Source organism: Eptatretus burgeri, chromosome 15, assembly GCF_056783735.1.
Source record: "Eptatretus burgeri isolate ZD-2024b chromosome 15, Ebu_testis_v1, whole genome shotgun sequence".
In the NCBI taxonomy this organism is placed as follows: Eukaryota; Metazoa; Chordata; class Myxini; order Myxiniformes; family Myxinidae; genus Eptatretus; species Eptatretus burgeri.
Genome location: NC_140975.1, coordinates 22,821,183 through 22,833,831, shown reverse-complemented (window position 1 = coordinate 22,833,831; position 12,649 = coordinate 22,821,183). Strand labels below are relative to the sequence as shown.

At 43.2% G+C, this 12,649-nt stretch overlaps 1 protein-coding gene across 1 annotated transcript in view; it reads right to left on the bottom strand.

Moving 5' to 3' along the window:
- Positions 1-12,649, bottom strand: part of LOC147011730 (uncharacterized) — a 104,505-nt gene that overhangs the window by 43,070 nt on the left and 48,786 nt on the right. Inside the window, exons 4-5 of the mRNA XM_085856286.1 lie at positions 1,798-1,871; positions 1,130-1,270 (exon numbers count right to left, since the gene is read on the bottom strand). Of these exons, the coding sequence (XP_085712412.1) occupies positions 1,130-1,270; positions 1,798-1,871 (215 nt within the window). The remainder of the gene's footprint in view (positions 1-1,129; positions 1,271-1,797; positions 1,872-12,649) is intronic.

Below are 12,649 nucleotides of genomic sequence, written 5' to 3'. Positions count from 1 at the left end.
GTTCTTTTGTCCTGCCTGTGGAACCAACATTCACATTCTCTTCAATCTCATTCTTTCCTCCAGCTCTTCAATACAGCTGTTCACCACCATCTCAGATCGGCCCCAATTCAAAATCATGATATTTTATCCCCTTATTAACCCTCCCCCCAACCCCTACCCCCACCTCCTTACAAATTTCCAGTTTGTCCTTCCTGAGAGTTTGATTCTGTATCCATATTGTCCACCTGGTGCATCCTCTCCAAACCATCGTTCCCCCCCACATCCCTTATTCGTCCAAGTCTCCCTCTATTTTATCCTTAAACTCTGCTGTTGGTGTTTCCTTTGTTCAGTTGCATTCTGATCCATTCAGTGTTCTAGCTCTTCCACGAGTCTTGCCTTTGTATACAAAAAGATGCCTGATAGTTTGTTCTGAATGTCAAGTAAAGTTGCAAAATCTTCAGCTTTGGGCTACACTTTATCACCTTCTGGTTGTGGAGCCACAAACTTCACCGAACATGATTAATTTTGGAAAGTAAATACAGTGTAAAATACCATACCATGAGTTGATCACCATAAGATATCGCAAGCCTTCAATGATCTTCCCTCCCTCTCTAGTGGTGTAAATGACTGGATTTGTCCAAATGTGTTTGCACAAACATCTGACCATGTTTCATCATGTTTGTGCAAGTTCAACTCACTTGTGACCATTGGAAATGCAATGTGTCAGCCCAAACAGGCATTTTAAAAAAAATTGTTTTGGATTAAAACTTCTCTAATTTGTTTTGTTATTCTCTCATGGGGTTTACAGGATAAAGAATATTGCTTCCGATTCAGGATGTTGAGCCGCGAAAAGGCAGAGAATGGCACATCATAGCGTGGACCACGCCACGCTGCGTGGTGCCTATTCATTTCCAGGATGTATGAATACAGTCTGGTACAACACACCATGTCACAACATGAGGTCTCGAGGTGTGGTACAGCACAGAATTATAACAAACCAAAGCATGGCATGTGATGCACCAGGGTGCGATGCACTTCAGTGAAAAATGGTGTGGAAGGACACAACAAACAACATTAGCAACTTAAGTGCACACCATTTGACTCGTATTTTGAGCTATAGTGTGACACAAATCAGCCTTAGAAAGCCTACCGGCTTCACATCTCGGTGTAGGAACCCGACATCGTGTATGCTCTCTATGGCTTCCAGGATCTGGCGGCCGAGGCGTAGTGTGGTGCTGAGGCTGAATGTCCCTCGTGGTTGACCTCTCCGCAGGTCGGCAAGATTCCGTCCCTGCGAATGTTTGACAGAGCACAAAGTCAACCACCGATTAGCTATGAAACAAGAAAAGCATGGTGCGTAACAGATTCAGGCTTCAAAACAAGATAATACATAATTATATGTTCAGGAATGATGATCTAGTTGCAGAAAACTGGTTGGGAAGTGGGAAAGGGATGAGGGAATGGGGGTCCAGGCAAGAGGCCAATTGTGCTTATAGGAGTACCCTTACAAAGAACTTTAATACAGGAGAAGGCCATTTGGCCCATCAAAGCCTGCACACTTATAGTTGCCAACCTGTGGTTGAGTTTTTATGCTCCATCCTTTATAAATTCAAAAAGCCAAGCAATGAAGTAGCATGTACCATTGTTCAGTCTTTGGTACGGCTTGACAGGGTTTGAACCACTGACTTCCAGAACTCAAAACAGACACTCTAACCAGTACAACATTGAGTCTGATCGTATATATTTTTGCCTTCAAACTCTCAACTCTAATATCCTCTCTCAAAACAAAACCAGCATCTCGCATATGTGCTACTATACCTGCAACTGCATCACCACGTAGTTGAACTTGTCATTTCGTCCACAACCAATGAAACGGCAGATGTGGTCCTTTCCTGTCGGCACAAACAAAGCTCAAAATGGAGGAAGATTTATCTTATTTTAAACCTTTACCACTCTGCCATTTGCAGTTTGAATTTATGCACAGAATGCCGTTATCTCCAAAAATAAAAATAACTCAGACCACAATTAACAGCATTTCGTGTGAAAAAAATCTCTTGACAAGTTTCTCTGTGAATGAGGACATTCTCAGCTCTAGTATCCTCTTCCAAAACAAGGCCAGCATCTCGCATACATGAATTTACATCAGGATTGGTTTCTGAGAAGGACTACGCCATATCGATGACCTTTAAAAAACGGTAAACTAGCCTTATGTAGTCCAATGCAAGACAATGACCCCTCTTAACCTGTGGTGGGGGACATTTGGCATCCTCACAATGTTTGCCAAGTTTGGGGTGGCAAGATTTAGTAGCCCAAGGAATCGAAACCATACCAACCAATACAGGCTGAAAGAGCAGTTTGCGGGTCACCAAACATGTTCTGAAAATTTATCAATATGATTATATGTGCATTAAATAGTTCGATGCAAACTATTGTGGTTGCCTAACTATTGGAAGGATTAATGAAATTTAACTCCGAAGTTGTTATTTCTCGAGGCCGTTGAAAAAAACAACCGCGTGCCCATATATGGATGGTGAGATCACGTTCTCCAAAACAAAGCGAACACTCACTCACTCATTGAAGAAGTGTCCAGTTCAGCGGGCCGTTCTTTCGCTTTTTTGAGCTTGCAACTGTCTATATTATCGTTTTTTATTTTGAATTATTGTAGAACAAAGTTATTTCGATATTTGTACATCATGCCTTGTACGTGTGTCGTCATGTTTTGCGAAAATGGCTGGAAAACGGGTAATCACTCCCACCGATTCCCGAAGGAATCAAACATTCGCCGGCAGTGGATAAGATTTGTACAAACAAAACGGGCGAATTTTCCCCCAAAGTAAACGGGTAAAGATGACCCTTTGGATAGACGTCATTTGTGGTGACCATTTCACAGCCGAGGATTATGAAGGCATAAACAAATCTGATCACCACTCTGAATACGAGTTGTTGGTTGACAAGTTCTCCAGAAACTGCTCTGTCACAGAATCAATTGTTGAGTTTAAGTGAGAAAAACCTTGAAATGTATTGTTAAAGAGTACATGGAAAAACACACAAATTAACTTTCTGAAAAACACAAGCATGAAAAAATTTCTCAACAAATCAACTTATTGTTGATTAAATTACTTTTTTTAACAGCATCAGCAAATTGGGCTATTTCATTTCAATTGTAAAAAAATTCATGAATTTTCCACTTTTCTTTCTAAATTAGGTAGAATATTTCCCAATGAGGCAAAACATGTTTTGGTATTTATAAGCCACAACAGTCTCTTGAAAGTTGTGGTTTGTTCTAACTGTTCACTTTCGCTGGCGTCAAGCTCAGCTGTCAGAAAGACTTCAACGCCAAGGCTACGGTGTATAATATATTTGGGTCCATTATTGATTCATTCTATTTCTGACTCTTGAGTGACTTGAGGGTTAAAAATTATTATATCAAGTCACAGACGAATCAAACTTTACATTATTTTATGCATCGAACAAGAAAATGAAAATCTACAAACCAATCTGTCTGGTGGAGTCTGTCAGTGTGAACTGCTGGACAGTCAGTCCTGCCACTTGTACACGAAATAGGCCGTTTTCTGGCACTTGTAAGTGGCTCAAATTTATATGGCTCAGGGCAAGAAACTCCATAATATAAATTCCCATCATCCTCCGACTCGTCCTCGGCAATATCGGAATGAAAACACTCAGTTTCATCGCCGCTGAAATCACTCTCTGATTCGCATCTCGCCATTGTTCACACGCTGTTTCCGAATGTTCACGAGGTTTTCGAAGAACGTGACGTCATAGCATCTTCGGTAAATTCCGGTCTGTTTTTCGATCACTGACAAAAGTTTTGACTTAAAGTTAATTTTAGCGTATTTTGAGTTTCAAATGTAAGAAAATAATTACCCAACGATTATTAATGTGATTACAACTTTGGAATCATGCGAAGTCATCAGCGACCCAAAACCTGCTCTTTAAGAAACAAGTCTTCAAACAGCCGATTAAGAAAGAAGACAAATTTAAGACTTTCAAATGTTCATGTATGGTTGCCTTAAGAAATCATCAAAAACGTTGATATTCACAAATAACGGATGCCAATGCGCATGCTTCGTCAAAGCAAAAGGGTGAAACACGAGGAGTGCAATGAGCTTATCTCTCTGTTCAGTCTCAGCGGTAACAGAACAACCATGTCAGCAGCACTTGGGGAACTTCGCCATCAATGGTATCAATAATTGAGCATAAGAGAAGGTGAATTTGGGGTGATCTTTGCGGAGTGGGGGGAGAGGGGTGGAAAGAGTTTGTTCCTACAAGACTCCAATTTTTTTCAGTTTCTTTCACCTTTTTGTGCCATTTATAACTCTGACAAAAATCAAAGAAAGAAAGAAAACATAAAGGTGGTGAGAAGAACAAAGAAGAACTTTCCGGAAGGATATAACTGAAAAAGGAGGGAATTGGATGCTATAATAAAGAAAAGCTGAGCTTCCCGTCGCACAAAGGAAACGCAATCGATCCATTTCTGTTTATTCCATTTATTTTCCTGGCTCGGCAGCCTTACCCGTTTGCAGGTCATTGATCCTCGAAATTCTGCACAAGCATCATGGTGTGTTGTGAGCTTTGTGTTACCTTGCTGTTTGACTTTTGCCCAAATCATTGACGGAAGTTTCAACGATTCATACACAACAAAGCAAACTCAGTGGATGTCTAAACGCAATGCACTACGTGGCAGTAAATAAGAGGAAATTTTGACACAGAGGGAGGCCATTTGGCCCCTCCTGCAGGTGAAGTGTTAGCATTTATACAGCTAATGCCAAAAAAACCAACACACAATGACCTGCTCTTCTTGAAAGTCGCAATGGGATCTTTAATATCCAAATCTCAATTGCAGGTGAGACAGGCAGATTCACATCCCCATTTGAAGGACTGTGTGTTGTTAGCTGCAGCGCCCCCTGTCAGCACCTCGCCAAAATGGCAGTCTCAGTGAAGTTGGACTTGCCAGAAATCAAACCCAAACGAGACAGCTCAGTATTGAACTGGCTACAAACTGAGGTTTATTTCCATTGCGAGTGAATGTTCAACGTATTACAATTCTGCCACCTTACTCGTCATTTTGTCTATGTAGCTAAAAGTGTTCAAATTTTGACTTCTTTGCAAAGCCCTGGGCAGCGTCGATCAGGATATATTTGATATTTTATGCTTTTACAACATTATTTGATGGTATCTGTGCAGAACCTTAAACGATGTTGACGAAATACGCAAGAGGAGGAACATCGAGTCTCCATAGATTCACAATTCCTTCCACCCCCCCTCCCCCCTTTCACCTCTTCATTCCCCCTCCCCATGAGAATGGAAAGTTGAAAAATAGAATTAAATAAAATGAAGTAATTAGACGTTTCATAATTCAAGATATACACAAATGCACTTAGTCATAAATGTTATAGCTTTGCCTGAAGTTGAACAATCCATGTGGATCTTGTGCTTATTGGCAAGAGCAGCGCATTGTATTTTGGTGCTTGGCATCATCCTCCCTCTCCATTCTGTATTCCAACCCCACCCACCCTTCTCCCTCCCATTTTACACTCCACCCATCTCTGATGCAATCAATCTCTCTGTCTCCCTCAAACAGTTCGACGTAGCATTGCCATTGCTGGAAATAACAATTGCATCAATTTATCCAAAATAATTGTGAAGTACATATTGTACTGCAGCTGTTCGTCCTGTCCTTTATACTGGAGCAAGTTTGATGACAGCTATTCAAGTGACGTAATCCAATACAGGTTATATGACCCGAAGTATTAACTAAACTACTAAAGATACCCCTTTGTTGATGGATTGCAGGGTGACTTGCAGGCTGATGTGGTAAGATGGTGGTGGCACCTGGGGGGTTTGTGGCTGTGTAACGGTAGCTGCAGAAACTTTTCCTTTTGGGAAAGATTGTCCTCTTGCATAAGACGCTTGTCTTACTGAAAATGAAGTGCCTGACAAAGGGTGCAACACAAAATCGACATGATTTATCACCTGCAATCAATCTGTAACAAATGCAAAGGCTTTTTTCTTTTTCAAAGGCCTTTCTCTAGGCCTGAGCTGCGCAGCTTACAAAATGACAGGCCGAACAAAGGCTGTCTGCCTGGTGTTGGCTGAACGGTTAAGGTAGATGGTTTAAAATCCTAGGATCTTGAGTTTGAGGCCCTTTCTTCCATTGAAATAACACCAGGTGGGTTGACTCAGCCTGTCATCCTTCCAAGGTGGGCAAAATGAAAACTATCTTACTGGAGTAATAAGCCAATTGAGTGTCCTGCGTCGCAATGGCGATCCGTCCAGGACTGTACTCCTTAGGCAAATGAAACTGCCTCGGCAGCCTCATGTTCCTCACAAGGTGAAAGGAATGGCAATTATTTAACAAAGGCCTTTGTCTTTGTTAATCTGAATAAGGAATGGGTATTTAGCTTTCGGGGCAAGGTGTGTAAAAATGGGGAAATGTTTGACCTCCCAACCCACCTGGCAGTCAGATGCCCAATAATTCCCTTACTCCTGCTTACTTTTTCATTCTATTCATAATCCTCCTGCACCTGGATTTTTTCCCCCCAAACTTCCCCAGTGTCGATGCGATACATAGCTGACCCTGAACATCTATCCTATTTAATACAGCCTCTGCCAAACTACTTCTAAAACCATGGCACCAAACCACCACACGTTACAACCTGCTGGACATTATTAAAGTGACTTTGGGGAAAAAAGGATTTCATTATGGACGAGCTTTCATGTTCGAGCACACGAGTATTTGAAAAAAACTGCATGCAAATGAAGACATAAACTGCAGCAACGACTCTGACTCGAGCCAGGGCTGCATTGACCTGGGAGCCAGCCGAGAGTGGGCCTCCCTTGACTTTTGTCATAACGATGGCATAGGGCCTGGTAAATAGTATTATCACACTCAGTATTAATTGAGACAGTAGAAGGTTGCTGAAATAAGAATTAAAAGACATTATATGACTATTTTTGAAAATCATTGTTGATCAATGCATAGGCCAGGGTGGTAAAGGATGTCAGATCAGTGTACATGCGATGTCAACCTCCCATCAAGTTAATGAACTCACAAGACTGTGAACATTCGCTTTAACCATGTCCTGGCATGACCTCAGTGTGGCTGTGTTGCAAGCCGCTTGAGGGACGAGTGTAAGTGTATTCAATACAGTGGGTATACCATGGTGGCCGAGTGGTAAGAACACTAAACTGGCATTGCACAAGTCGAGTTGAAATCAGAAGAGACGCAGCATTGTTTATGATTTGGATTCTAAGCTTCTGCAACTCGAGCTTGTCTCTGGAGGATTACCCTTTTATCGGATTGTCGGTAAAACCTCAGCTGGCTCACTCATGACCTTCCGCAGTGGAGGGTAATCTGTCTGCCTTGCCTCTTCTGATCTGGATGTGATGGCGTTCCAAGCATTATGGTTGATTCTTGATGCCCTCAAAGCCACTGAAGATGGGCAGAAAAAGGCAGTGCCAGCCACATTCCCCTCACAGCCTAACTGAACAGAATAATACTCGGTGGGGTGACTTGAAACCCTGTGTTCAGAGTTATTATTAGGATTCGTGTTCGGGTCAGGGTCCAATAAAGAAAACTGCTGATGTCACCACAATTGTAAGTCATTATTCGATTTGGTGATGGTGATGGTTGCTGCTGCTGCTACTGCTACTGCTGATACTCTTACTCCTACTACTTCAACGGCCTCAACTATTTTGGGGTGGGCCAGGGAAATGTTATGGCCCAGGTCATTCACAAACTTCTGTCCAGGCCCGACGTTAGACTCGAGCCGATTTGGACAGGAATTCGTATTTTTTTCAGGGTGTCTGCAATATAACTCCGCTATTCTTTGCAGAAGACACCGTTGTATCCAACATCCACCAATTTAGAACGAGCAAACACCAAGATTAACACCCATCCGCGGGACTGCCACACCTGCAAAGCATGAATTCGACATTTTTATAGTTTGGTTGAGGAGCAAAAACCAGTCGAGACGCCTCAAGAGCAAGTGCGTTATCTGTGCACCATCCTGTCTGACAGTTTGGCCTATAATGGTTTGTGGAAATTCACTGAATTTGCATTTGCTGTTTCACATTGCATTTCTCCCCATATTTTTACCTCCACCACCGAAGGTGGACAGAGGTTATGTTTTCACCCCTGGTTGTCTGTCTGTGAGTAAGATGTCTCAAAAAAGAATGGACAGATGCGGAGAATCTTGTTGCACAGATTGGATGCATGACAAGGACAAATTGATTCGATTTTGATGAAGATCAGGATCTGGATATGACAATTTTCAATGATTCCTCACCATTGAATGATAAGGCCAATAACTATATATAGCAGGATATCTCAAAAAGTTATTGACGGATTTGGATGAAACATGGTGGATGAGTTGTGTAGGTGAGCAGAACAAGCTGAATATATTTTGGTTAAGGTATGGGTGCAGAAAAGCCTGGTGTTGGCTTAGTGGTTAGGGTGGCGGCTCGGGATCCTCGGGTCCTGAGTTCAAGCCCCGTTGGCCGCTGAATTAATACACCAGGGGGTTGACTCAGCCTGTCATCCTTCCGAGGTCGGCAAAATGAATACCAGCTTGCTGGGATAATTGAGCCATTCGAGTATCCTGTGTCGGAGTGGCGACCCGTCCAGGATTGTGCCCAATAGCCTAGGAAACTGCTTCGGCAGCACTGACACTGTCTGTTCAGAGTATGGTTCCAATTATTATTATGGGTGCAGAACTGGCCTATCAGTGGGATACAAAACATAAACTGTTCAACATGGTGGCGGCGTGCTCTCTACCAAGTGCTGTTTTAGTTTTGGTCCTGTGTTTGATGCACAATTTCGCTCAAACATTACATTGGAACCATTCGGCCAGGAGCATAAGGGTATTCCTCATAATTAGACAAGGGTATTGCTTGTATAATTCCAAAATTAAGAATCACTAGTGCGGGACCGTAGGTGCATGCCAGTAAGTGCAGCTTCGTTCCTTTGCTCTCGTAAACGACGACTGGATTGGGGCATTGTTTCAATTAGATCGGACCAACCGTATCATAAATGGCCATAACTTGGGAAACATACTCAGGTCCCCAGCGTCAATTGCAACGTCATATCAAACGAAGAAGAAGAAGAATTGTGATGCCCCCCCTCTCTCTCTCTCTCGCCCCCCTCTCTCCCCCCCTTTCTTGCTCCCTCTCTCCCCCCTAGTCTCGCCCGTCCTCTCTCCCCCTCCTCTCTCCCCCTCCTCTCTCGCCCCTCTCTCTCGCCCCCACTCTCAACCCCCTCTCCCATCCCCTCTCTCGCCCCCTCCTCTCTCCCTCTCTCTTGAATTGTGATGCCCCTCTCTCTCACCCCCTCCTCTCTCCCCCTCTCTTGAATTGTGATGCCCCTCTCTCTCACCCCCCTCTCTCCCTCCCCTCTCTCCCTCCTCCTCTCTCGCCCCTCTCTCTGTAAATGTATTGACAAATGTCTACCAAGCACAACAATTAATTCAAACCTTGGGAAAAAACAGCTTTCAAACCTTGGGAAACACTTAGGAAAGAGCTGAAACGGATGAAGAACGATATCAAACCTTGAAAAGGCACATACTCAGGTCCCCAGTGTCGATTGTGATGTCATACCAAACGAAGAAGAAGAAGAATTGTGACGTCAATTGTGCAAAAAAAAAAAAAAAAACATTAATTGTGACGTCATAGCACCGTGTCTTGTCATTGCTTGACAGATAAATGGCCGTAACTTGGGAACCACTTGTCGGATTAATATCAAACCATGAAAAGGCACATACTCGGATCCCCAGCGTAAATTGTGACGTCATACCAAACAAAGAAGAAGAAGAATTCTGACATCAATCGTGCAAACAAAAAACAAATAAATATTAATTGTGACGTCATTCGTGACGTCAGAGCACCGTGTCGTCATTGGTTGCAGATAAATGGCCGTAACTTGGGAACCGCTTGTCCGATTAATATTAAACCTTGAAAAGACTCAACGGCGGGTCCCGAGCAATATTCCTCGCAAGTTTCAATCAGATCGGACTGGTGGTCGTCGAGAAACAGCGGTAACACACACACACACACACACACACACACACACACACACACACACACACACACACACACACACACACACACACACACACACAGATTGCTGGAATTATAGATAGATTACATGGCTTTCAACATTTGTCCTGCATGGGAGGAAAACTCTACGAGAGTTTTCATCGAGAGTCATCATCATCGATGCTCTTCAAAGCATCGAGAGTCATCATGTGCATGGGAAATGTACCAAGAACCACATACAGACCAAATCATGTTGTTGTTGGTTTTTTTGGTATGCACAGTCGAGGCTTGTGGAATAGCTAGCACGGTGAACGGATCAGGACATAACAGCCAAAAACAGGACGCAAAATATGCATGATTGGGGTGGACAAAATGGATACAGAAGGAAACTCCAAAGAGTAAAACTGCAAAATTGGAAGTGGGAGGGATTTGGGTGGGGATAACGAGGGTAGAAAAGATCATGGTTGAGGATATGGGAAGATCTGAGATGGTTGCGAACAGCTGTCTTGAAAACGTGGAGAGAAGAGTGAGAATAAAGAGGATGTGGAAGTTTATTCTACAGGTGGGGAAAAAGAGGAACAAATGAGTGGAGGTGAGCAGTGATGCTGGATTTCGGTAGCCTCACCAGAAGGGGGTTTATGGTGGATGTTGTGAGCCCTGTAGAAACCTGGCTGGGACAAAAAATGGAAGGAGCAAAGGTTGCAAGACCAGAAAGGAGGTGGTAGAAGACAGAGAGAACACCAACTTGTCTGGGATGGCAAAGTGATAGACCCATGTACTCAGCTTAAGGCAGCAGATTCCAATAATCTTGAAGGCTTTGGTTTCTATGGGATCAAGCTAAGCAAGATGTGAGGCAGGGGAGCCAGCCCATAGGGGAGAGCAGCACTCCATCAAGCTGTGGATGAAGGCCTTGTAGATGAATAAGACTTCAGGTGTGCCAAGGAAGGAGTTTTTATGATGGAGGATGCCCAGTCACAGCTGCCTTTGGCCAATTTTGGAATGTGGTTTGCCCAAGAAAGATCCTGGCTGATGGTGAGACCCAGGAGTTTGAATGATTGAACTTCCTAAGGAGGATTGTTAAGAAAGTATACAGGAGGGTTTGCCAGATGTTCCTTTTGGAGAGAGTGAGTGAGTGTTAGATTTGTCGGGATTGAAAGACATATTGCAAGTGTTTGACCAGTTTGTCATTTGTTTAAGGTCTGAAGAGAAGGAAGAGGCTGCCTGTCTGAAGAATGAGGGATGTCACAGCAGAGGATGGAGTCATCAGCAAATCGATAAAGAAGGTTCTGTAGAGAGTCAGAGAGATAATTGATGAAGATCAGGAAAAGGACTGGGTCCAAAACTGCCTTCGGGAACACCAGCCTTGACAGGGAGAGGAAATGACAGGATCTCACTGAGTGCCGCATGTTGGCTACGAGAGTAGAGGAAGTCAGTAAGCCATGTATGGAGTTGGCCTTGTCTGCCATAAGCAGACAGTTTGGAGAGTTTTTCAGGATGCCAGACTGTATCAAAAGCATGAGATGTGTCCAGAGAGAAGGCCCTGATCTCATGTCTGACATTGAGGGTCTCCATTGTTAAAGATACCACGGTATATTTTGTGAAGAATCGGTGAGTAACTGCCGGTACCTTGGGACAAATCATAAATTCCTTCATTTACAGTGGAAAGTCATGCCTGACCACCCAGTTCGTGAAAGACTAGTACAAAAAATGTTTCCCGGCTGACCCCACAAGACAGTGGGAATGATCGAGCCCATTATATGAAATAAGTAGTCGTAGTAGTAGTAGTAGATATAGTGTCCTAAGAAGGAATCCATTTACTATGCATTGTAGTGAGTCCTACCTTGTGCAAAACAATTACATTAAACGGCATTTCATGAAACCTGCGTTCCAAACAATGTCACCACAATTAGGATCCAAGGTGTTGTCTCATCTCCATGGCCGAACTTAACAGAACCGTTCCAAATTACTGCATGCGATTTCCATTATATTCCTTTATTTTCTTATGGTGGAAAATTATATTTCTTTTAACCCCAGAGAGAGATTACATCGGATGAAATGTGTCATACAAACACCTGGTGATGGACCGGTCTCGACCACTCTCCTGCGAACGGTACATTATTAAGGCAATCCACAAAAATATTGTAATGAACAAAAGTTTGAAGGCTCCGAGCCACCCTGCGTCCCCTGCAGAAACGTTAGCTGCCAGCTGTCTGTGCCTGAAGAGCTCATCTGTGCATGGCATAATTGCACAAACGACCTCTGGGACAGCCAGGGCACATAGACATGGGAAAGCAGATGGGACCCTTCAACTTGACAACTCCGAGGCACAGTCTATTAAAAACCCCAGGGATAGCCAGCCTATAGTATGTATGTATATGACAATGAGTGTGCTTCTTTCGATGAAAGCCCAAATAATTAAGGCAGGAAGAAGATTCCCCTAAATGAGAGTTTGAATACTGTATATAGGATGCCAGTTTTTGTCGGCTTTTCGGATGGACTATTTCTCCACGTTGAAACATGAGTAGCAAGTGCTACTCATGTTGAAAATGATGTTATTTACTCCACTTAGATGGAGTAAACATCACGAATGTTTGAAGAAGTTGGAATGAATGGACAG